This window comes from Polistes fuscatus, unplaced genomic scaffold (genome assembly GCF_010416935.1).
Source record: "Polistes fuscatus isolate 324 unplaced genomic scaffold, CU_Pfus_HIC Scaffold18, whole genome shotgun sequence".
Classification (NCBI taxonomy): Eukaryota; Metazoa; Arthropoda; class Insecta; order Hymenoptera; family Vespidae; genus Polistes; species Polistes fuscatus.
In genome coordinates, this window is record NW_025113086.1 from 2,438,704 (window position 1) to 2,464,324 (window position 25,621).

General features: G+C 32.1%; 1 protein-coding gene across 2 annotated transcripts; it reads left to right on the plus strand.

Moving 5' to 3' along the window:
* Positions 1 to 5,713: 5,713 nt before the first annotated feature.
* LOC122515435 (glutamate decarboxylase) lies at positions 5,714 to 24,314 on the plus strand. Of its 2 annotated transcripts, XM_043632793.1 has the most exons (11): positions 5,714 to 5,964; positions 7,442 to 7,528; positions 7,868 to 7,958; positions 11,098 to 11,334; positions 16,840 to 17,156; positions 17,234 to 17,485; positions 17,854 to 17,921; positions 21,536 to 21,614; positions 23,361 to 23,510; positions 23,850 to 24,044; positions 24,130 to 24,314. In XM_043632793.1, the coding sequence occupies exons 2-11, from the start codon at positions 7,472 to 7,474 to the stop codon at positions 24,301 to 24,303; spliced, it is 1,620 nt and encodes a 539-aa protein (XP_043488728.1). In that variant the 5' UTR covers positions 5,714 to 5,964; positions 7,442 to 7,471; the 3' UTR covers positions 24,304 to 24,314. The 2 variants fall into 2 exon arrangements, with proteins under 2 accessions (XP_043488728.1, XP_043488730.1); XM_043632795.1 differs by lacking the exon at positions 7,442 to 7,528 and having other exon boundaries at positions 5,715 to 5,964.
* Positions 24,315 to 25,621: the final 1,307 nt, after the last annotated feature.

Below are 25,621 nucleotides of genomic sequence, written 5' to 3' on the forward strand. Positions count from 1 at the left end.
CGCCTTCTCCCCGCCCCCCACCTCCTCCACCTTCCCCTCTTCCACGTCTTCTTCGTCGTTCTCGTTCCCCTCCTTTTCCCCCACTTTGCCAACTAAATTCCCCTCTTCGTTTGATTCTAAAAGAAGAAGCTTCTCGGCTCGGCACAAAATGGCGCATGCGTTTTCAATTTCGTAAATCCTTGCCGGGACGATCCTGGCGTGGCCGAATAACGTTGCCAGCAACACCCACCAGGTTAGAGGCGTCATCTGAAACTGATGGCTAATCAATATCAAAACTTTACCCCCACCCCCAACCTCGAAACCCCTACTCCTCGATTCCTCTGCCACTATTTCCCCCACTCCTTACCGCTTCTTCTTTGTTTCTACATTTCTCACATCTTATTCTTTATTATTTTTATTATATTTCGTCTTATACTTTTCTATTTTCGTTTTCTTTTTTTTACGAACGGATAAGATTTCGTTTTTCTCGATCGTACAAGTGTCTAATCTAATATTTTGTCTAGTACCCCACCCCCCACCCCTCCTCTTAGATATTGTTCACTGAATTTAGGTTAGTCTGGTCAATGAATACTTTTTCTTTTTTTGCTTATTTTCTAGCAAAAGTAGTCTTCGATGTTTATCTTGTTATTTCGTTTTGTGGAAACAATTATCGTCACTTAGCACGGAATAAACTTTACAATTAAAACTTACAGAGAACTCTGATTTCAATTTAGGATTATGTGATAATGTAAATTTTAAATATCATTTATTATAGAATTAGGTTAACCGATTTAATTTACGATTGATATCTTTAAATTGAATTTATTTCATTTGAAATCATTTGTGCATAAATTTAACAAACGATTATTGTCATCACAATCACTGAGTCCTGATTTTATTTTAAGGAAATTATGCACTAAACATAATTTTTAATTATTTACAACTATAATCACCGAACTATAAATTTACGCGATTAAAAATTTATTTAACTATTGTAAACCACTTCATAAAATTTAGCCCAATTATTAAATCACAACAAATTTTAAATCAAATTTACGATACGTTTAATTATCAATTATTTTGTGTTTTGTTTTAGATTATTCACTGAGTTTCATAAATACAGTATAATTTTAATAAACGATTCACATTTGTACCGAACAATTTTATTTACTTAATCGATAGCATTAATACTACCAAGATTAACTGAAGTTTCTAGTAGCTGAAGCATGAACTGACTACGACGATAGAAATTTGACATATCTAACAGTTACGTGACATACCAGCTAATACAGATACCATTGGTTATGTTTGTTACAGATAAAGCATGCTAGAATGCGTTCAATCAAATGACTATACAATCAATATAACCGAACTATAGTAAACTTCAATCGCAAAAAAATTTCTTCAACTAATTCAACGAATCAAAATTATCAAAACGATCAATTATCCACAATTTTTCTAATTTAACGAACAAATAATCTTTTGTCTTACCTTAATAAACAAATATATTTTTCTTTATACAAAATTATACGAATAAATAATAAGAGAACGAGCACTTCTTTTTTTTTTTTGAGAAAAATTTACAATTAGATAAAAGAACGTAATTATCCGAACAATAACGTTTCGACAGACTGAATGATCGTGAGTAATTGGACGACGTATCGATTCTAGATAAATTGTTATAAAATTCGATAAAATATAAAACGTCAAATCAATTGATCAATGATAATTGATAAGTAACATGTTTTCATAAGCGTAGGGTGGTATCGTCGTATCAACAACAGGTATTAATTGTTTGTAAAATAAATTCATTATACGATGATATCTTTCATGAAAGATCTTTTTTCTCTCATTCTACGAGGATTAATAATACTAATTCATCAACATTATAACACACACGTACACGCGTTAATATTTAAGTATTTAACGTATTAAAAATTTGATAACGTTATGACAAGTACGTGAATTTCTTTAGAAATTCTAATCTTTTATTATATATCGATAAATCTTAAATACTTTTATTTTTTTTGCTACTATAAACGTCCTTGAAAACTTCAATTCTATTATAAAAAAAAAATAATAAAAGTGTAGGGAAAAGGTGGACTGGGTGGGGAGAAAAAAAATAAGTTATTTACTTGCTACGTAAGTCCAAACGTTATCGGATTAAATATTTCTTTTTTCTTTTCGTTGGAAAAAGATAAAGGAAATGATAAATCCAACGAGTTACTATTTTATTCTGACGTAATATAAACGTAAACTACGTAATTTAATTGACACGAATTGTATTTATTTTTTTTTTTTATTTTTTCAATCATCCCCGTTATCAATTGTTTATCAATCAATACGAATGATATACGATTTTTATCCTAAATTATTTACCTTTCGTTTCTACGATGCAATAAAATATAATAATAATCAAAACGATCAAAAGTCCGAGCAAATTTTCCCAGACGAATTGATTCCGATCGAAATTCGGCTAAATCAGTTTTTTTTTTTTTCTCAAATCAAAGCTTATCGGTTATTGTTCTTAACAAAGTAATACTTTCGCTTACGACAGATGTTTAATGTTAATAAATATTTCCTCGAAAAAAGGTTTTAAATCTTATCGAAAGATCTAGAGCATGTACTTTGTTCGGCTTCGATCGTACACTCTTCATTTTCTTTTTCTTTTTCTTATTTTGGCAAACACGAATTTCGTATTCCACTCTCGTGAAATCGTTCCAAATCTAAAGGGTGTGCTTTAAAGTTTTTAGTTCTACCAAAAGTTAAATCCTAAGCATGTCATTTTAGGAAGAAAGAAAAAAAAAAGTCAAACCGCAACAAAAGTTTCGTCTAATGTCTATCAAGCGAGTAATTGATTTTTCGAATCACTTTTAAACAAAAACCATTGATACCATCGTATTTCGTTTGTCACATTATTGTCTGCAACAATTTACAAGATGCCAACGAAAATGTTTCAATTATTAGAATAAAATGTTAATCTTAAAAAGTATAATTTTACGAAACATAACCTAAAAAAAGAAGGAACTAATTAACGCGAAAAATATTAATTCGTAATAAGAATCATTTCAACGAAACAATTTTATAAATCCCTTTTTTAAATCAAATGTATTTCATTCTTTTTCTTTTTTTCACCCAAATCTACAGGGTGTGCAATAAATAATCATATACAAAAAAGTTGTACAGAAAAGTTAACCTAAAAAGTTTAGTAATAAATTAATTTTAAAGATCAAGTTTAAGAAGAACGTTTTTTGGTAATCCTAAATTCTCTTTCTCTCTCTCTCTCTCTCTCTCTCACTTTTGAAACAATTTTATTTTTTCTTTAGAATTCACGATAGTGGAGAATGGAAATTCAGAACAGATGCCGCCAGTGAATTCTTTCCGCGATGAGCCCTAGGGTACTGTCGGCTCGATTTAAACTTTCGACGAGAAGATGCGAGAAAAAGAAAGAGAAAGAAGGAAAGAAAGAGAGAGAAAGAGATTTTTCTTTTCTCATTTCTTTCCCTTTCACTATTTCTATCTTTTTCTTTTACATTTCCTTCGAAGAAAGCAAGGAAAACAAAAAAAAGTGTAGGAGAGTATACGATCGATCTAACGTTCGTGGTTGCATTAAATCCTCCCGACCTACTACCCTTTTCCACCCTCCCACCCTCTCACCCTCCTCCCTCACCCCTCCTCAATTTCCTACCATCCACGCAAAAACGACCCCTTCATCGACTCTTTCCACCCTTCTATTATTCTTTATCCTTGTCTTCTACCTTCAATCTTTTTTCCTTTCTTTTTCTTCTTCTTCCTTTTTTTCCCCTTTTTTATTCTTCTTAAATAACACTCGACACACTTTGTCTCGCACACGTGTAACCTGTTCTTTTTTTTTCTTCTTCCAATTGGAATTTTTTAAAAGTAATATTTTTAAAAAGGTTCTCATCAAGGTTTACTCACTAGATAGTTATCTATTCAATCAGACAATATGTACCACTTTTAAAGATCCTTTCATGGTATAATTAATTAAATGATTACTAAATAATTTAATAAAACAAATATTATTTATTTAAATACGATATAATCTAAATTTTACTGTATTAACTATACTTATATCAAAAAACAATAATCCCTATAATACAAAATGGATAACATTAAACATTTAAAATCATTCAAACTAATTTAATATCCCTTCGATGAAACTCCTATCACATTTATCATACAAACACTTGAAACACATACATAAATAGAATTTATTTGAACAATCCCATAAAAAGAAATCAATCGAAAAACACCTGTCGAGTGTCAATCCCGTTGGTTGTCTCGTTAACATTGGATTGTCAGCTAAAGTAATAACTTTAACTGAATAAAATACAATGATACATGTATAGAAGTAACATTGTACTCCTTAACGTAAGCAATGAATCCTACACAGAGAGAGAGAGAGAGAGATAATGAACATTTTCTTTATCTTTCTTCCTCTATCTTTCAACAGTGTATTGTAAGATAGAAGAAATAATGCGAGTTACGTAGAGAGACAAAGGTATATCGACCTCGGTAGTGGTACATCTACATGAACATTTACATGGGTCGAAAGTATAATAGTTTACGTCGTTCCTTTAGCCCTTCATACCCCTTTTCTAGGTCTCCCACGTCACCCCTCACCTAGCCATTCCTCTAAACCATCTCCACCTACACCTCCTCAACCCCTCTTCCTCGTCCTCCTCCTCTTTACAACGAAGGACGGAGTCAAGGTATTGATTAAATTCACCGACGGCCATTTTGGCCCGCTACACGATTGGTTGCCGTCCATTTTGTCCTTCCTGCGTGTTCACTATCTCTTTCCCTCTTTATTCCTCTTACACTTCTCCTCTATTTCCTCTTATCCCTTCCCATCCCTTCCCCATTTTATTAAGCACAGTTGAAAATTCTACGGCGCAAGCGTCGTGATATTTACCAGCCAAGAAATCGGGTACGGTCAGCAGCAATTGAATTTTCCACCCTGCTCTCCTTTAATATCGAATACTATTTTTTTCCTTTCTTTTTTTTATATATTCTCTTCTTCTCTATCATTTATTTTCCATACGACTCGGTTCGTAAATCTTTCGTACTGACCTACAGCACGCCCTGCCCCCAACCCCCTTTTTCTTTTCTTTTTAGTTACATCTGTTGATTCTTAATTTTGATTAAAGTATACATATTCGGTTATGTAACGAGAATCTTAAGAAAATTTACCATCAGTTGAATACGATCCAAGAAAACCTATCCCATTCCAAAGAATCACAATTACAACAATAATAATTATTATTAAAAAAGTCTCGAGAGAAAAAAAAAAGAAAAGGTAGCCATCAAAAGATGATTCGGTACTGAAAAGTATAAGAAACAATATTGAAACAATGTACCACACTACACACGTATGCAGATGGAAAAAGAAAAAAGTTATATTCGACACGTTTACGCGTGTAATGTCTTCTGACGTGTCAGGGGATGACTTAGGATTGGTCGAATATGAACACGCCTGTAGGAAACGCCCTCGTATAAACCAGTACGATTCATCGAATCCCACCCTCTGTCCTCGTTCCCCTTGCCCTTCCTCTCGCCAACCCCTACTTGAACAATCCTGTCTGTTGAGAAGTACGAAGGGATGGTTACGGGGTTGGTTGGTTGGCCACGCCCACGCAAAAACAACCCCACCCTTGGTCTTTGGTATGCCCACGCTCGTGCGTGGGTAATACTGAAGGAGGAAACTGGGTCAGGCATACTCGAGGCAGGCCGAGTCAGGCCGAGACTCGAGAGTCGTCCAGGAGTTTTCGACTCGAAGCAGTCCCTTCGAAAACTACCCCTGAAGCTAACCCCGTCGTCGTTATCGTTTCTACCAACCAGCTTGTGCTAACTAATCTATCACCGTATCATTCTGATAGAAATTCTATCATTTATTCGTCTAATAAAGAAGACATCGTCAGTTTTTTCAATTAGACAACCGACTATACTGGGAGGATAAGTAAGGTTAGAACGTTTATCGTAATTTTCTATTCTATGTTTCATATTTTGATCTTTTTCTTTTCGTTATATATTATTATTAAGTTTTATCGTTAGCTAAATGCTAGTTATGCGTTATTTTGTCTCTGTTTTATTACTCGTAATTTTTGTTACTTAATAACCCTTTAATGTAGGATTTTAATCGTTCGTAGAAATTTTGAAGGGAAGGTTTGTTACATTGATTAGGGGTCGTTTATTGGATAGATAATTTTTGTTTAAATGTAATTGTTTTTTAAAGGAATAATTATTCGTTTATTGGGTAGGAAAAGTTTTTTGCCGAAATATTAATGATTTTTTAAGAAATATTAAAATTTAAGATGTAATTACATTATTGGTTATATATTGTTGCAATAGTAATGATTTTAAATGAATCATATTATATTAAATAAAATAATTATAAATTTAGATACGTGGAAAATGTTTAATCTATGAATAGGACTAATAATTAGGTTAAATTGTGTTACAGAATTATTGAGAATTCATTATTAATATTTATACTGCAAAAAATTGTATAAATAATATACTCTATTAATAATTATCCACTTTTAAAAATTGTACACCTATTAAAAATAATAATTTTTCAGTTTAATAAGAGTTATATATATTAAAAATATTTTAAACGAAAAATACCTAAATTCCTAACCTCTAAACGAGATAAAACAAAATGAATTAATTTTCTACATTTAAGGGTTAATAAACAGAATTTTATTATTAAAATCATCGAAATCATTTCACTTCGAACATAAACTTCGTTTCAATTTGCACGTTTATCCACAATCCTCTCTCGCTAATGTTCTAATTTTCTTTACAATATTTCTTTCCCATCCAGATCTCCATTTTGCGATTTATAATTCTTTCAATTTCTATCAATCAGTTCAGAGAGCAAAGCTAAAATATGCTCCAATAAATAGAAAAAAAGGAAAAAAAAAAGAAAAATAGAACAGATAGAAATATAAAATAATTACGATAATATAAATATATATACACATATATATATATCACCACTACAACCACCACTACCACCACAAATAAGGTCTGCTCTCTGTCCATGTTTCTTTTTGGTCGCTCTTCTTCTTCTCTCTCTCTCCGTTTTTTTTTTATTCTCGCTTTTGCTAAATAAACAAAAAAATTCAATAAATTTATCCAACAACAACAAAAATGTAATAATAATGATATTAAATAAAAGAAACAAAATAATGTCTACGCTTCGACGATTACTTTTTGTCTTCGAAACGAATCTTTGCAATCTGAGTTCGCAACCGAATGAATTAAAAAAAAAACAAATAAAATAAAATATAATTAATAAATTAAGATAATAAATGATAAACAATCTATCTTGGCGAGCTCGAGCTCGACGATTTGAAGACGACAACGAACAATTAAATAAAAATAATGAAAAAATCGAGCGAAGACTGAAGCGGAAAATCTTACTTGACTGTTGTAGGGACTGAAGCGAAGGGACACAAGCAGAGACATGGACAATGTGCAAATGATCGGCACTAAAATCACAGCTATCAAGGAATACTTATATGTAAGACATCCGTAAATCTCGGTTTATCATCATATCATTTAATCATAATCATTAATAATTATTTCCTAATCGTCATATTTAAATAGAATTTCATTCACGTACATTCAGGATATTTTGTATGTAGCAATTATTATGATTTTATTTATTTCTAGTGATAACGAAGAGAACAAAAAAAATCAAATTATATTATTCCAACGATTTGTTCTATTGTTTCTTTTGCAATTATGTATATATTATATAAAATACGTATTCTTCTATTATTTTGTTTTTTAATCAATGAATTTTTGTTATCTTTTTTTTCTTTTTTTTTTTTTCTTTCTTTGTTTTGTATTATTACAGAATTTTGCAAGGACGCACTCACCCACAAGACTAATGAGTAACGAAAATACCTACTCCCTATCCAGGGAATACTGTAACCTCAAATACTCGGGTAAGTTAAACGAAATTTCATTTTTCTACTGAATTATTTAGATTTCTTCTTTAATTGTTTAAGCGTTTTTTTTTTCTTCACGCCAATAAATATCATTTTTCTCCCCTTCAAATTTATGCACGCGTAAATGTAATCTTTTTTATTTTCAACAATTAATATCATTTTCAAATAAACTATACAATACAAACCTTAAACTAATTCTCAATGTTCATATTAAAAATCAAACTCTGATTACGCGAATACACAATACATTATAATAATTTATAAATCAATCTGAACTTAATGTTCATATGATTAATATTTCCTAACCTCAAAAAAAGCATGGAAATCATTTAATATATTATAATTAATTATTTAGAAACAATTAGTACAATTAATCTGACAAAAGAAAAAATACTTCGAAATTCGTATTTAAAGGAAACACGTACAGAAACAAAAATTCAGAGATCCCTTAACTTCGGGAAGAATAAAAATCCTCAATAGGTGGACAATATTGTCGTGATTTCGTGAAGCTTGCGGCTTCATCGAAGGGGTGCATAATAATAGAGGATTTAGAAAATCAAAAGAGAGAGAGAGAGTGTTCCTAGGCGGCGAGTGGCTGAGGACAGATTACACGCCGCAGGGTACAAAGGGTAGTGAAGGGTTTTGCAGTCTACGTCTCGTGTTTGCACATTGCCAAGTGTTGGATAGCGATAAGGTATCATCTTCTACGTCACGTCAACCCCATATTCAAATTTTTCAAAGATTTCTCTCTTTTTTTTTCCTCCTCCTCCTCCTCCTCTTCCATTTTCTTTTTATTTTTTATAAACGTTAATAATCAAAATCCTTTCTTACCGACGGACGGTCACGAACTAACGTTTATCGTTCAAAATTGTTCTACTCGTCAAAATTTCAATTACAATCTTTATATAATCTTTCGAAATAAATAATTTGTCATAACTTTAACGAGGTATTTAAATTCAATCTGATTTTTTTGTTCGTTCTTCTTCTATTCTTTCATACGCTAATGAGAAACCTTCTCTTTTTTATTTTTTCTCGCGAACATAACCTATTTCAATTATCTACAAATTCGTGATAAAAATTCGTAGAGGAGAAAAGAAAAGCTTATACTCCAATTATAAATGAATCTCATAATCTCAGTAGCTTGTAAATATCTAGAACAAAAGAGCTAATTGCCACTTATAATAAGCCACTCCCCCTTAAACCCCTAGAAGAATCGTTTTCATTAAAGCTAGGAAATTATACCGAGGGTCCAGATAAACATCTGGTGCAAAACGATTACAACAACTGGTAATAACTAAAATTGATATTAACAATCTTTCGATATCAATAACAAAATAAAAAAACAATTCGTTAGAAATGAATCTAATTAAACATAAATTTCTGAAAAAAAATATATTAAACCAACTAATTGTTTAGTATCATTTAGAAACAAAGAATTTATAAACTCATTTATCTCTCGTCCCTTATCAATCCAATGAAAAAAAAGATTTACTTCCCTTATTTGTACTTTGATAAGTGCCATAAACTTCGATGAAGGAAAAAAAAGAAAGAAACTGAGTGAGTGAAATAGAGAAACCGTAGTAGCATTTGAACATTAGATTGATGGGGTAGGATTAGCCAGATCCCAACCGTTGGAAGCCGAGGATTTCCCTTGTCTAACCAAAGGCTCAAAGCGATTTGCCATCAGGTTCAATGTTCCCTTACTTTCGCATTGGGTGGAACATTATTCAGCACTCTTCTTCTTCTTCTTCTTTTTCTTCTTCATGATCATTGAAAGAAATACATTTCGAATGTGTATACCTAAATGTTTTCTTCAAAAATCTTTGAAATCATACTACCAATTTTTTCTTATTACTTCATTTAACAAATATCTAACTTTCAAACCATTCTTATGCACCCCATAGAACATTTTCCAACAATTTTCTGACAACGAAATTGATTAAATAATAATTGTTATTAAATTATATCACATTTAATATTCCTTTGGTTTAACACGTTAGGTTATTAATAAGACTCTGAACTGATCATTTGTTCAAAAATTCGGCAACTGTTGATACGTAAAAATAATTGAAAAAATAAAAGTGTGAAGCGTGTGCACGAACACGTATACAAGGGATTTTAAAGTCAGTATTCTGTTTATCCAAGGGATCACGTTAATGCAATGGAAAACGAGAGGGGTGTTTTATTCTATGGGATACATTATGGTTAGCCTGAGATAGAAGGACAGGCCAATCTACCAAGGATTATAGTAGAAGCACATTCAAACGAACCTATACTTACTTTCTTTCAATCTTATTTTTCTTTCTTTTAAATGGAACACTCTTAAACCAAAATCTTTTCGCAATAAATTAAAACAATAATACGATTACTGCATGAATACGAATGATTGTTCAATAGTGGGACGAATCAGAACTTTACGAATGAAAAATAATTGTACCTACGTATAATTTGTGAGGTTAGAATAATTGGTGAGGTTAGAATAATTTGTGAGGTTAGAATAATTTGTGAGGTTAGAATATTTAAATGAAAATTATTTAGAAAAATGTATCTCTCGCTCACTCAACAATAAAAAAAAAAAGAAAAAAAGGAAAATTGGAAGATGCAGATGATGGAAGAAATCAAGAAGAAGACTAAGACGAATACGAAGATGATGTCATCCCACCAAACAAGTGAGAGTGTGTCAAAATAGGTCTATACTTTCAATTGTTTGATGAGGTGAAATCATTTTAAATCCGTTACGTTTCAACGGAGGACGAACGATATGAACGAACACTCGTCGACGGTAGGTCGAATATAATTTTTAAAACAACGAACGAAGGATCCAATGGGATTTCTAATTTTAATCTAATTTAATCGTGATTTTTTAAACGAACGAATAAACAATTCATTCAAACGGATTTCACTTGATTATAACAATTAGAGAGTTAGCGATAAAATGATTTGGTTTTGTTTTCTGTTTTTTTTTTCTGTGGGTCACAGTGATGTGAAATAAATTTGAAATAAAAATTAATGTTTCTGCTGCTGCTGCAAAGAAAAAGAACATTATTAAATATAATTATAATGTAATTGTTAATGAAATGATTAATTAAGGAAAATAAAGTTTCATATTTGGCGTATTTGAATTCTTGCTATCCAGACATCCTGCCTCACAATGCCGAAAGTTATCCAGCGACGAAAGAATTCCTGATGAAGGTGATGGACATCCTATTGGATTACATCAAATCAACCAATGATCGTAACGCAAAGGTCCTTGATTTTCGTCATCCATCTGAAATGATTCGTTTACTTGATCTCGAGATTCCTGACACCGGGCTCACCCTGCAACAATTATTAATCGACTGTTCGACAACATTAAAGTATCAAGTCAGAACAGGTAAGTTGATTAATCTTTAACAACATTCACCTTCTCCATTTCATCGTTTTTCGACGATTCATTTGAAAAACAATTTTTTTTTCATCAAATCTTCCAGGATCAGGAACCTTTTTCCACACACACACACACACAATTGTTATACGATAATTTAATAATTATTTTTTTAACGACCTTGAAATTATTGGTGCAACTTTAATTCAGTGCTATTTCGCAAATGTTTTTTCTGTTATTTAAATAGGAAAAAGAATTTTTACACTCAACGATATTAAAGTACACGATTATCGTCATTTATTTAAGGGTCTAATCTATATAAGAAGATAATTTATAGAAAGATTAAGATAAAAAAGAAAAAAAGTGAGACGAGATAAAAAGAAATATGACAGCAACCGGTATGCTTCAAAAACCACTATCATACTTCTCAATCCATGAGGGTGATAAGCCACATAATTTCATATTCAATTTAGCATACGGCCAAGTTGCTTCAGGGACGAAGGGTGGGGGGTCAGGGAGTTAACAGATGAAGATAAGCTTCCTAAAAAGATGCTTCCGGACGTTCACCAACCCTCTTGACACATTCACGATAACAAAAAAAAGACTCACCCTCGGAAAAAAAAGCTAAATTGAAAAATGGGCAACGAAAGACATTGCAAATTTAACGAAATATAATATTTTTTTTTTTATATAAAAGAAATAAAATAATTACTCCACCCCTAATCAACGTTTCTTTTTATTGAACACGTAATTCACAATAAAAAACAACGAAATAAAAAATACCATTAGAAGATATTATATTACATAATTAAAAATGAAATTTATCAGAGAAACAAATTGTTTTATAATACAAAGAAGATAATAAATTGAATTAAATATTTGTAACACGAAATATAGAATAATTCATGCAACCCTTTTTATTGAACACATATATAATATGAATAAAAATAATATTAAATAAAGAATAAACGATTATAGCAAGTTTATAAAAATTAAAATATTTCCAATTTACCGATCCCATTTTGATAATTTATACTTTGTTCATAAATAATAATAAAAAAAAAAAACAAAAATTAAAATACGGTATAACTAGTGATTATTTAAATTTGTTTGATAAAAAAATAATAATAATAAAGAAAAAAGAAGAAAAAAAATAATATAATAGATGATAGGATTGATAGTAATCGATAAGATACCAATAACGTTTAGAAAGTCAACCACCACGTAGACAACCACAAAAGTTCGCCAATCTCGTCCTGGAGATTCGATTACCAAACCTGAATGGATGCTAATGCACAATGGAAGAGAAACCTAACCAAAGTTAGGCCAGAAATCTGGCCAACGTCGTCTCTCTGCGTTATCGAACGATGCCAAAAGAGAGATAGAGAGAGAGAGAGAGAGAAAGAAAGGGTCGGGGGTGAAGGGTAGAATAGTAGTCACCCCTCTGATATCGTAAGGGCACGTCTACGTTTGATATACGTGCTGACAAAAACTCGTTATTAGATTATGTTCTGGCAAGTATTGAAAAAATAAGACCCTTCTTCAAATATTTTTATTCTCTATTCTACATTTTATCTATCGAATTTACTATTTTTTTCTTTTCTTTTCAATCAATTTGATTCACCAAAGTGTAACACGTACACGAAAAAAATATTAAAAATATCTTCCAAATATTTATGCGAATTAAATAAAATTGTAAACTATGTTTAAACAGATTTTTTGGAAAAAAGTTGATCAATTTTTGACGAATTCTTTTTTTTCGCGAAGTAAAAATATTCGAATGAATAGAAAATGTTGTATGTAGATAGATCTTCGATATGAAGATCAGAAATAAATGACTATCAAATTTGAAAGACTGCATTGATGTTGGATTTTCGATTGAAGGATGATGGAATAAAGTGTCTGACGATATTCGATCGATCAAACTCGGACTATGGGGATAAAATTTGTCAAAATGATATTGCTCGGAAAGTATGATAATAAATTATCTCAAATTACTATGTCAATTGTAAGGATTATGAGAAAATTGTCAAAGACTATTTATCGAATACGTCAAACCTGTCTGTTTTTGTTCTACTTTATGACTTGAAAGCAGTTAAAAGATGAAAGTAGTTTTGAAGTCTGACCTAAAAACCAAATTACGAAATATCTTTTTATGATTTTTCTTCAATCTACATTTTCCTTGTTTTATCGAAAACAAATAGTTCTAGTTTCTTCGATAGCTTCAGGGTAAATAACTTGGGAACAGATGTCTCCCATTTGACAAGTTTGAAACTTCGAAGACACCTCTAACTCGATAGTTTCTAAGATTCAACTAAAACAAATTTTCTTTCCAAACAACTTTTCCCCCTTTTTTCATTCGTTGCAAACTGAATTGAATGAATAAATAAACGAACGAAAAATGTTATTAATGATTAATTAGAAAACGCATTTAAGAAGATGAAATGTAATATCGAATAGGAAATCATAATGAAAGTATAATAATTGCAAAATAAATTCAATAATTATAAACAAATGTGATGCATTTCGTATACAATGAACAAAATATATATGTATATGTATAAATATAATTATTATAACAATGGATATGCATATGTAGGAATTTAAGAGTTAACAAAATGTTGGTTCATACCTTTGGTAAAAGAAATAAGAAAGAAAAGTAAAAAAAAAAATTACCCTTGGGTAGTGTGAATGCACGTGGCACCATTGCGTACAGGGTGGCGAATTCTATAAGATCGGTGTAATTAAGAGCCATTTCTACACGATTTTCCCTCGCTGGATGGTAGGGTGGAACGGTAAATAGGGGTGAGCATAGGGGATGACTAGAACGATACAGTTCGTAGGGAAAAAGCCCCTCTTTGCGATTCTCCAACATCGGGAAAGGTTGGAGAGTAGGTATAACAGCTAAGGAATTTAAATTAGTATCGATAGTTATTCCTGGTATGCTTGAAAAATATATCCCCATCCCCCCACCACGAAAGGATGAACAATAATGCGAAATTGAATGACCTAGCGTTATTACTATTTTTTGTCAATTTTTAATACAAATTAGACAACAAAAAAATATATATTCGCGATTTGACAGCAATTTTAAACAACTGCCATTTTTATTTTATAACACATTAATATAAAAAAAAAAAACAAATAATTAAATCATAGAATTAATTATAAACAAACGTTTAAACAAATAGGTTGAAAATGATTGTCACTATTAATCGTTGCATATTTAATTTTGTTTTTCGTTTTATTTCGTTGTTTAATAAAATAAAAATAAACGTTAAGAAAATTTGTATTCGTAGGTAAAAAGAAAAAAAAGAAAAAAATTTGTTAAGTATTATCCACCTTCTCGAGAACGATATGATTGATTATATAGCATTAACGTTAAGCCAGGGTTACACACTTCTCTTCATACAAATCCTAAGTTCTAATATATCACTGTGAGGGTCTGCTTTGAACAGGTTCTCCTCCTGGCTTACGAAGCCACTCGCTTTCTTTCAAACACACTACGAAAGACAGGAGTAAATTAGTTGGAAAATGATACCACGAGAAAGGAAAGACTCTAATCGCGGTATACTCGCTGAAAAGAAACCCACCAAGAAGAAACTATTTCTTACCATCTTATCGAATGATTCTCGATATAAAAAAAAAAAATAAGAAAAGAGAAATTCTCTTTAATATAAAATACGAAATTATTTCAATCAAATCACTGCAAACGCGATTAATTTATCCTCCATTAATTACCACCTATACTTTTCTTTTTATTAATAAAACAACATAATACGAAGTTAACCTAAAAATTAACTACGAGACATATCCTAACCTAAAAATATTTGTTACTAGATTATTTTTTAATGAAAATAAATTCTTATCGCGAATATAATGTTCAAAATTATTCAACCTTTTTTTCTCAAATCTAACGTAAAACAGTGTTAAATATTTCAAAATTGTACAAAAATATTGTTATCAAAGAATCCCCAACGAATGTTAACAAGAGAATCCTTAAAATCGGCTTATGTCGTCGCACTTGGTATAAACCTGTGTTTGCTTTTCCTGCATCTATCCTACCACACGAATAAACGCATAGTTTGAGAGCCTCTGCAAACAATCTAGTCGAGCAGCGACGCGTGTGACGCGCAAAATGCGGGCGCTTCGGACCATCGACCCTACTCCACCCTTAAACAGACCATGTTCCCGTTCGATGTTCCCTGTGAAACTAAAGAGAAAGAAAGAAAGAAAGATAGAAATCCTTCTTCTTCTTCTTCTCCCCCTAAACCGGACGCGTGCCACGATCTCCAGACCAAGATAATTGCGAATAACAGTGCGACAAACGGCTCGAATACCATCGCACGGAATATCACATTTTCTCGAAGGGTGACTTTCTTTTTTTTCTATCCAACAACCCCACTCCTATCATCTTCTAAATATGAAACAAAAGAAGAAGAAGAAGAAAAAAAGATAAAAAATACTATCACAATCCTACAATCGTAAATAATTCATTTCAAACTAATTACCATCCGATGGTAACTGGCATTGATACTTACTTCGGAAATAAGACTAAAATTACCAGATTAACGTCACTTTACCGAACCCCAACGTAGGGTTAACATCGAAAATCCTAAAAGGATCCTGTCAAACGTCAATCTACTCTCCTAATGCTGTAAGATTAAACATTCTTACCAAACCCCCTCACTCAACTTATCGCAGAACTTCTTTCAATTTCATTGCTAGTAACAAATCTCTTCCAAGAGTCTGCCCAATTGTTTAGTTAAAAAGTTCAGTCATTTGAACTTACGAATAAAACAAAAAATCGTCAAAGAAATCTTGTCTTTTCAACGATAAAGAAACTGAACAACAAAAGAAGGCACGATAGACCTGTATGTGTGTGTGTGTGTGTTGAGGAATGAGAAATTGAAAAAGAGAGAACATCCAAACTATCGTATATGGAATAGTGACGGTAGTATGTTCTCCCCTGGCTACACCAGAAGGCAGACTCCCATCAAACAGAAGCATTAGACTTGATCCGTGCACGATGTTCAGCCAAGCGGATGACAACGTACTCAGCGAGGAGCTTAAACCTCTCACTCACACTCCTATATTTCTATCTCACTCAAGCCTACACCATTTTATATTTAACCTTTGCCAGTGTCCAAGAGAACATAGATTAGGGTTCGCACCTAGGGTTAAAGAACATTTTTTAGCACGTGCCATGTCAAAATTATTAATTACTTTACTTTTGTGTCATTAACAGTAATGCCATTACAACAATCACGATCGTTACTTTAATGAATACTTCATTTCTATGCAAGAAAATAATTCATTCAACGTAGAAAAAAATCTGTAATCAACATCTTTCCTTTTTTAATGTTGATAAGTAAAGTTACATTTCACGTGAGTTCAGCAATTATTTTTCTAACAATCTTAAACTGAAATAGAACAAACTGTGGGCCAATTTTATAAATCCAAATCTCGGGAATCATACTAACAGATTTCGTTGAATTTATTTGTGATTCTAAGGACACCCTCACTTCTTCAATCAATTGTCCTGCGGTCTTGACCTGGTCTCGATGGCTGGTGAATGGTTGACAGCTACTGCAAACACGAACATGTTCACTTACGAAATCGCGCCGGTGTTCATCCTAATGGAAAACGTGGTGCTTCAAAAAATGAGAGAACTGATTGGCTGGAATTGCGGTGACTCGATTCTCGCACCCGGTGGATCTATCAGCAACCTTTACGCATTTTTAGCAGCTAGACACAAAATGTTTCCTTCGTACAAAGAACGCGGATTGTCATCTATAGGAGGCCAACTCGTCATGTTTACGTCCGATCAGGTAAATTGAAAAATAACTCGACTAAAAATCAATTACATATTTCAATGAATGATTTTATTGTTGTTGTTAACGAACAGTGCCATTATTCCGTTAAATCCTGTGCTGCTGTTTGCGGATTGGGTACTGACAATTGCGTCATGGTACCGAGCGATGAACGTGGCAGAATAATTCCATCCAAATTGGAAGAACTTATTATCGAACGCAAGGCCAAAGGTCACATACCGTTCTTCGTAAATGCAACAGCTGGTACAACTGTTATTGGTGCATTCGATTCCATAAATGATATAGCCGATATATGCAAGAAATACAAACTTTGGCTTCACGTAGACGTGAGTATACAATTTCGATCGATCTTAATCGACTATTTATCCGAATGACGAATAATTCATGACAATTCACACGGGCTGATACCTAAATGCCAAGTTGGGAAAGAGCCTTAACGTAAATAATATATGTGCGAAAGTGAAAATCTGCTTGAATAGCCAGTCAACCAACCCCAGTTGAGTTGGGTTGGTTGGTTGGTTTCAATTCAAATCAAATTGCTCGCGGGAAAACGTGGGATTTATAAAGTCAGTTGTTTAAGGACCATTTAAACCTGAATATCTGGAATCTCTGTTTATATCTCGACAAAACAAAACAAAGTTAGATACATTTGGCAATTTTTAATGTTGAATATTTTTTGTATGAATTTTTACAGGCAGCTTGGGGTGGTGGTTTGCTTTTATCCCGAAAGTACAGACACCCAAGATTGACTGGCATCGAACGGTGAGTCCTAAACAATAGAATATCTCTCTAGCATTAACATTGAGGGTGATCTCACTCTCTCTTTCGATTTGATCTACGAGTTTTATAGTTTATCCTAAGGGCTTAGCTTTATGGATCCTAAGACTTCAAGAGGCAACAAAAAAATCTCGAGGCTTAAGATAGAATATATAGAATACAAAAATCAATACTACTACTACTACTACTACTATTACTATGGATAGGCTTTCAAGGAACCTATTCGATATATCATTTTGCATGATAATACTAAAAAGAAAACTTATTGTTATCATAAAAATCGTATCAGATAAAAAAGAAAATGATTATTACGCGAAGCTATTGTTTGTTTTTTATTTTTTAAATCATACTCGTTCAACGATTTACGAATTTGTTAATCAATCGAAGATTAAAGATCGTAGATTGGAACGTAGTAGAACACGTGTTACCTAAGTGAAATTTCACGTTACGATTTGTGTACGATCAGGTTCTTTTTTTTCTTTTTATCCTTTCGGCCTCGAGATGATGGGGGTCAGTGTATTTCCGTGCTATTGTGTTTAGTTCAAACTGGGAAGCCACTGGGAACTCTAGGGATGCCGAGATTAATCCACGATTTGCATCTGAACGCATCTGCAGTCCCCGTCAAATCGATAACAAACAGAGTCCGTGACCCTAAAAAATACAAATTGTACCACGAGGTCTATTCTTTCTATTTTTAATCGTTTTATTTTTCATCTATCATTTTTTTTAAATTTAAATCCCACGCGTACGAGTATTACTTAATACATTAAATATATTCAACCTCGTTGGATAAATCCGATCGTTTGCCATTTGATTTATTCGAAAACGAACAAGTAAACAATTCTCATTAACCATTATAATAAAACAAAAATTATTTAATACAAAATTTAATTAAATCAAACATTAAAATTAAATAAATATATGTTTTCTACCAAACAAAAAAAGGGGGGGCTAGGTGAATGATTATTCTGGTTATTGAGAACAAGGTAAAGGTGGGTGGGGGTTGGAGCGGGTGTGGTTTTGATATATTCTTTATCTTTTTCTTTTTGAATGGACTGTACTGTCAGTCGGTACTTCCTTCCTGAAGGTCTTGATTAAAATGGCAAACGAGAAGAGAAAGTCTATGGGCAACGAGAGCAACAGCTGGATCGGTTCCCTGGAGCGCATTTGCTGAACAGAACTCTCCTCTTATATTGACGCGCCACAGCATCCGTGAGTTGTACCATCCTTCGCGAGTTTGAAATAAAAGCCTCTGCCTCGACAATGCTGGATTAAACACGTACAAAGGATTCTCCCTCTCTCTTTTTCTCTCGTTTGCCCTATCTATCTGTCTATCTTTTTCACTATACGTTTCCTCCTACACTACTGCTACTACGTAATATGAACACGGTACGTAGAAAATCGTTCGTCTAAAAGAGGAACCGTGATTTCGTCCTCCTACGTCAAAATGTCACCGATGATTACAAGCAAATTGTTCTCTCATGCGAAACTGTTTGTTTCGATAGAAACACACCGAATAATATGCACATGTTTTATCTTTTTACTTTTTCTTTCGTTTTGTTTTGTTTTGTTTTGTTTTTCAAAGAATCTTTCTTAAATTTTTGTTTTATTATTCTCAAATGTATTATGTTTAAAGTACAATACTTTTTTTGTATTATGACAATTACTGTAATTGTTCTTATTGTTTGATATTTGTATTAACCTTTTTCAATGCTATGGACGCATATATGCGCCCAGCAAAAGTCATCTTTGTAGACTATGAGCGCATATATGCGTTTATCCATTTTTTCAAAACTTCCTTCTGCTTTTTCTTTTCTTTTTCATTCAATCAACATAAAAATTCTAATATACTTTTGTTTTATTATGACAATTACTGCAATTGTTCTTATTGTTTGATATTTGTATCAATCATGATTTATATACAAATTTTAGAATTACTTTAAAATACTTGCAAAACGTTTGTGCAAATGACGAAGTCAAAGATTTTAATTTGTTTGATTGTCTGTTTTCTGATATTACAAACCACAAATGTTCTATTCGATTATCAATTATGATAATTATTCAATCAAATCACTAAATTCGTGTTTCCCAATAAATGTTTTTCAATAATAATTATGATAATTAATAGGCAAATACTGATATAAGTGTACACATAGTGCACGTGTTCCATGTTCCGTGTAGCTTTTGGGATTGGCATGAGGAACGAATTTGAGAGACGAGCCAAAAGGAGAGAGAGAGAGGAAGGGAGGGGAGGGGGTGTAGAGGATTGGTACAAGCGCCAACCCCAGCTGCGAATCACATTAATCACTCGTAGCTTCGTATATATGCACAATTACTATGCGAGTTAGGTCTACTTATTTTGTTAAACATAACAGCAAAATATATCAATTATTTATCATTTTCAACAATCGCGAAGTCAAATCTGATTAACATTAGAAATTACAAATTATACTTTTATAAATAAAAATAAAAAAAAATAAAAAATTAAATACAAGTAAACGGTTCGATACAAATTAACCCCAATTAATTATTTGGGATGATTTGATTGTTAGGAATGTATGAAATAATATTAATAGTTTTCATTTGAAAGAAGAAAACATAAAAAATCACACTGAAGAAAGTTAAAAGAAGATTTGAACTATCTCCCGCTTCCCCCTTCCACCCCTGTCCCATAAAAGGGAGGAAGAAAATCGTCGAACCATGAGTAAAGCGAAAAATGACAAATGTATAGTATCTGTCGTCGACACGAGTCTCTTTCAGGATATTTCAAGTGTCCTTGAATCATCCACAGTATAGTTAAGAGAGGAGACAAGGGTAAAGGGTCGGATATGACGCGTTTAATACAAATACGTGTCATTTGCAAAAAGTATAGTGTAACATTTGTCACATTTGTCGCATTACCAATCTCTCAGTAAAAAAAAAAAATAAAAACAAATTATTCCCCGATGATGAATACATGAAGGAATTACGTAAAAAAAAAAAACGATTAATTAATATCAATTAAATCGGTGAAACGTTTATAAACCACAAATTGGTGTCAAGTATCATCAAGCCCGAGGTCTCAGTCATTCTCATTCTCTCAAACGATTCCCTGATCACTTGGATTAAATAAGGGTTATACACAACAGAACAGCAGGTTTTCTCTCCTAGCTAAAACAGTGTGCATGTGTATGTATACGTGTGAAGTTAGCTGAGGGTTAAATCCGATCCGATCCGATCCCGTGGCTATATTAATAGCTCTTCTCTCACGAATCGATGGGGAACCAACCCCCATTTCGGAAGAGAGTAAAACCCATATACACAGGGCACACGAAGATAACTCATATTTTATCCCCTATTGGTCCCTATGGGAGAGTGGATAAAAGTTTTGACGGGCCAGCTGAGGCCAAACTCAACTGAGCTTTTTCAGTCAGCCTTTCATAGTGTTACTAGGACTTCGACAGTTACCAGATAGGATGCGTCAAAGTGAACGATAGTTCCGACCTAGAATCCCGATAAACTTCACACATACTCTTTTTCTCGTATCGTCATACATGAAATTTTCCCTATAAACAATTCTAGATTATATATATGTATATATTTATAACTTTGATTTACAGAGCTGACTCAGTTACGTGGAATCCTCACAAATTGATGGGAACTTTGCTTCAGTGTTCAACCATACACTTCAAACAAGATGTAAGTATATAAACAATTGTTATATTATTCCAATTGAATTCAACAAATACAAATTGCATTAACAATGTTTTTAACAACAACCAAAAAAGAAAAAGAATAACTACAAAATCTCGTTGGATAAAATTTCGTATGATTTAACAGGGGATAGAAAAATTTGCGATTACGTAGGGTGTCGTAAAAAAAAATTAGATAGCAAGTTGAAAAAAAAGAAGAAAAAAAAAAGAAGAAAAGCTTAGTTCAGGAATGACGTGAGGTTTGACGTGTGTCGAATAGAATTGAGAAAAGGGCGATGACATAACGCACAACGAACGCTATGGCATTCCATGGGTTTACAGAAGCATGGGAGGGAGGGAAGGAAGGCAGGGGGTTGGAACCTACGTGCCCGCATACTCCTGGAATTTAATTAAACTAAGAGATAACATATGTTGCCATAGTCCGTCGGCGAACTGCCGACGAAGTGCCGCTGGATTGTTGGAGGGTCTATCCCTCCAACGATTCCAACTACCTTCCAACCATCCAGACATCGCAGTAGTTATTGCTAACTCTCTCTGTCTTTCAATTTCCTTCCTCTCCTCCTCTCCCCTCTCCCTCTCTCTCTCTCTCGCTATCTCTCTTCCTATATTAAAATTCCGTACACCGGCTGTACCACACTGAAATATCTTGTTGCTTGCTTTTATAGATCATTTTTTTTTATTTTCTCTTTCTATCGCTATACTTCTTTCATTATTTCTTTCTTCTTATAGAATTATTCAACGACAAAATACTTATTTATGTTCATTTGGATTTTTTGAAAATTATTTCCCCCACTATATCGTAAGAAAAACAAACGAAACTGTTCATTCTAACCTAAAAAACACGACAAACGACAAATTTTCTTTTCAGAATGTTTTAAAGGAAAAAATACAACAAAAAATTATTCTATTTTTTCTTCTTATCGAATTATTCAACGATCAAATATTTATCTTTCATGCTCATTTTGGTTTTTTAAAAATTATTCCTTTCTTCCACTCCGTTAAAAAATAAAACGAGACTGTTAATTCTAACCTAAAAAAAAACGCGACCAAAGGCAAATGTTTTGAAGAAAAATTCAACAAAAAAATGAAACAGTTAATATTATTGAAATATTAAAAGGAAAGTATGCGATTAATTTGATTGATTATTTTCTAAGATTAAAACATTTACAAATTGGCAATTGAATTTTAAAGATTGAACGTTAATCGTGCACGCGTATTATTCCAGTATAATGCATTCCTAATTACAAAATCAATTTTATCATAAAGAAAATAATATGATTAATTGTCTCCAGACAGAAAATGGCGACTACCATCTAATCACCGTTTAATATCCCCCACCTCTTAACAGGTAGTCTAAAAAGGAAATGGTGGAATATCCAGGTGGTTGGTAGATACCTCAGCCCACCCCACCCTCCCCCTTCCCAGAATACGCCATTTTGTAAATTCAATACCGGTGTAACACCCTTTCCTCGTGCGCATGTGTTAAACAGCCCGTATCGACCCAGGCAAGCAGCTCTTTACTCCAACCCCCTTTTTACCCCCTTGCAACCCCTCCAACCCTCTCGACAGGTCTGTAAATTTACCTCGACGACGTTTTATCGCGTGAAAATGAACGGCCGATTCTTCACATTTTCATACATCAGCCATGTTTTAAATGGTCTTTTTCTCATTTCCTTCGTTTTCGTTTTGTTTTCCTTTTTTGTGAATTTTTTGGCACTTTTTCCAATTACAGGGGCTATTAATTAGCTGTAATCAAATGTCAGCGGAATATTTGTTCATGACCGATAAACTTTACGACGTGCAATACGATACCGGTGACAAAGTAATCCAATGTGGTCGTCACAATGATATTTTCAAGCTTTGGTTACAATGGCGTGCTAAAGTAAGTTTAACAAACAATTACAAAATTACATTTCAATGGTTAAAAACCATTTGGATCGTTACACCAATTGAAATAGGATTCGATTGAATTGAATTGACTGATAAAAAAAAATGTTACATAAAATATTTTCAATTAATGTAAACGATTTGATGAAAATCAAACACCTCAAATATTACAATCCGATATACTTAAACGTATTAAACAATGAATTAATTTGAAATGAACTGTATGATAAATATTAAAAATCTAAATGGTTTTTTTATTTTTAAACAAAAATCTACAAATCCAAACAGAAAAACCTAGAATATTGTTTGGTTTTTTCGTTTAACAATAATTTAGGGTACGGAAGGTTTTGAAAAACACATGGACAGGTTAATGGAATTAACGGAATACATGGTCAGACGAATCAAACAAATGCCCGACAAATATTATTTGATTCTCGAACCGGAAATGGTGAACGTTTGTTTCTGGTATTTGCCAACGCGCGTTAGGAATATGCCACATGGTCAGGAAAGGGAAAAGATATTAGGCGAAGTAAGTTGTTCAACAAAATCAGTAAAAAATTTAGCAAACATAACGCGAAATGTTAACGAGCCAATCAACAAATTATTTCCCTTAGATCTGTCCAATCCTGAAAGGGCGTATGATGCAAGCCGGTACATTGATGGTTGGTTATCAACCGGATGACAGGAGACCCAACTTCTTTAGGAATATTATTTCCAGTGCTGCAGTTACAGAAGCCGACGTTGATTTCTTGTTGACCGAAATGGATCGATTAGGTCATGATCTTTAAATCATTTACAAGAAAAAAAAACAAAACAAACAAAATTCAATTTAGAAATCAATTGAAATCTTATCATCTCTTATCGAATCATCTGTTCGAACAAAAAAAAAAATACCCTAAACCGGCCGACGATTGACCTAATCGTTTCAACCGAATAAAAAAAAAAAACATAATTTTGACGGGAAAAAAAAGAAAAAAAAAAGAAAAAAAATTAAGAAAACGTATAAATATAGACGCGTGTACAAAATTCAGATTCGCGTAATTCATGATTATAATAATAATAATAATAATAATAATAATAATAATAATAATAAATCTTAAAAATTGAATTATCGAATGAATAATATCTCATCGATTTTAATACTAATTATATTTTTAATCGTACGTGTTAATGAAAAAAAAAAAATGAAAAGAAAAGAAACAAATTTGTTTACATCAACGAACAAATACCTCCTAGTTTTTTTATTTTTTTTTGTTAATTTATATTGATATTTATAACAGATTTTATTTCGTTTATGTTAAAATAACATATTTAGAGAGTCAATGTTTATATATGTGAATCGTTAATTGTTTGTTGAAAAAGAAATTTCGTTGTAGGAATGAAAAGAAAAATTAGTAAAAAATTTCGTGTCATAAGCACCGAACATAATAATCGTTAATCGCTCATTGATTATAATAATCATTAACATAATTCTTATTTATAAGTGTTAACGTCATTGTTTTAAATTAAGAAAAAAAAAGTATTAGCATACGAGACGGAGGAAAAAAAATTGCAAATTGTTAACTAACGGTGAATGAAAATAAAATCCCGACACAAAAAAAAAAAAAAAAAAAAATAGAACAAATAAAGCACATAGAAAAAGGATAATAAATTAAAAAAAAGAACAACAAATTACTGACGACGGTTGAATGATACTCATAGTGATTAAGATGATTAGATCTTAAGGGAAGTAACTCAGCATATCCATATTATAATTAATTGCAATAATCGAAAAAAAAAAGGTTAAAAGAAAAAAAAAAAACAAGAAAAAAAAATGAAGTCAACAAACCAGTTAAACAACAAAGTAGATATTTCCGGCCGTATGATTAAAAAAAAATATATATATATATATGAAAAAAAATTATAATAAATATTATAATTAATGACAAATTGTGTATAACAAATTTTCACTTCTATCTATCTCTCTATCTATCTATCTATCTATCTATCCATCTAATCTATCTAATTTATTTCTAAATCACGCATGTAAATACAATACACGAGCGTACATGCATAAATAAGAAGAAGAAGAAAATAATAAAAAATGAAAAAAACTACAAAATACAA

Coding starts and splice junctions, on each gene's coding strand:
- LOC122515435 (XM_043632793.1), top strand. CDS start 7,472: ATGGACAATGTGCAAATGATCGGCACTAAAATCACAGCTATCAAGGAA. Junction 7,959..11,097: donor CTGTAACCTCAAATACTCGG/GTAAGTTAAACG, acceptor CTTGCTATCCAG/ACATCCTGCCTCACAATGCC. Junction 21,615..23,360: donor CCATACACTTCAAACAAGAT/GTAAGTATATAA, acceptor TTCCAATTACAG/GGGCTATTAATTAGCTGTAA.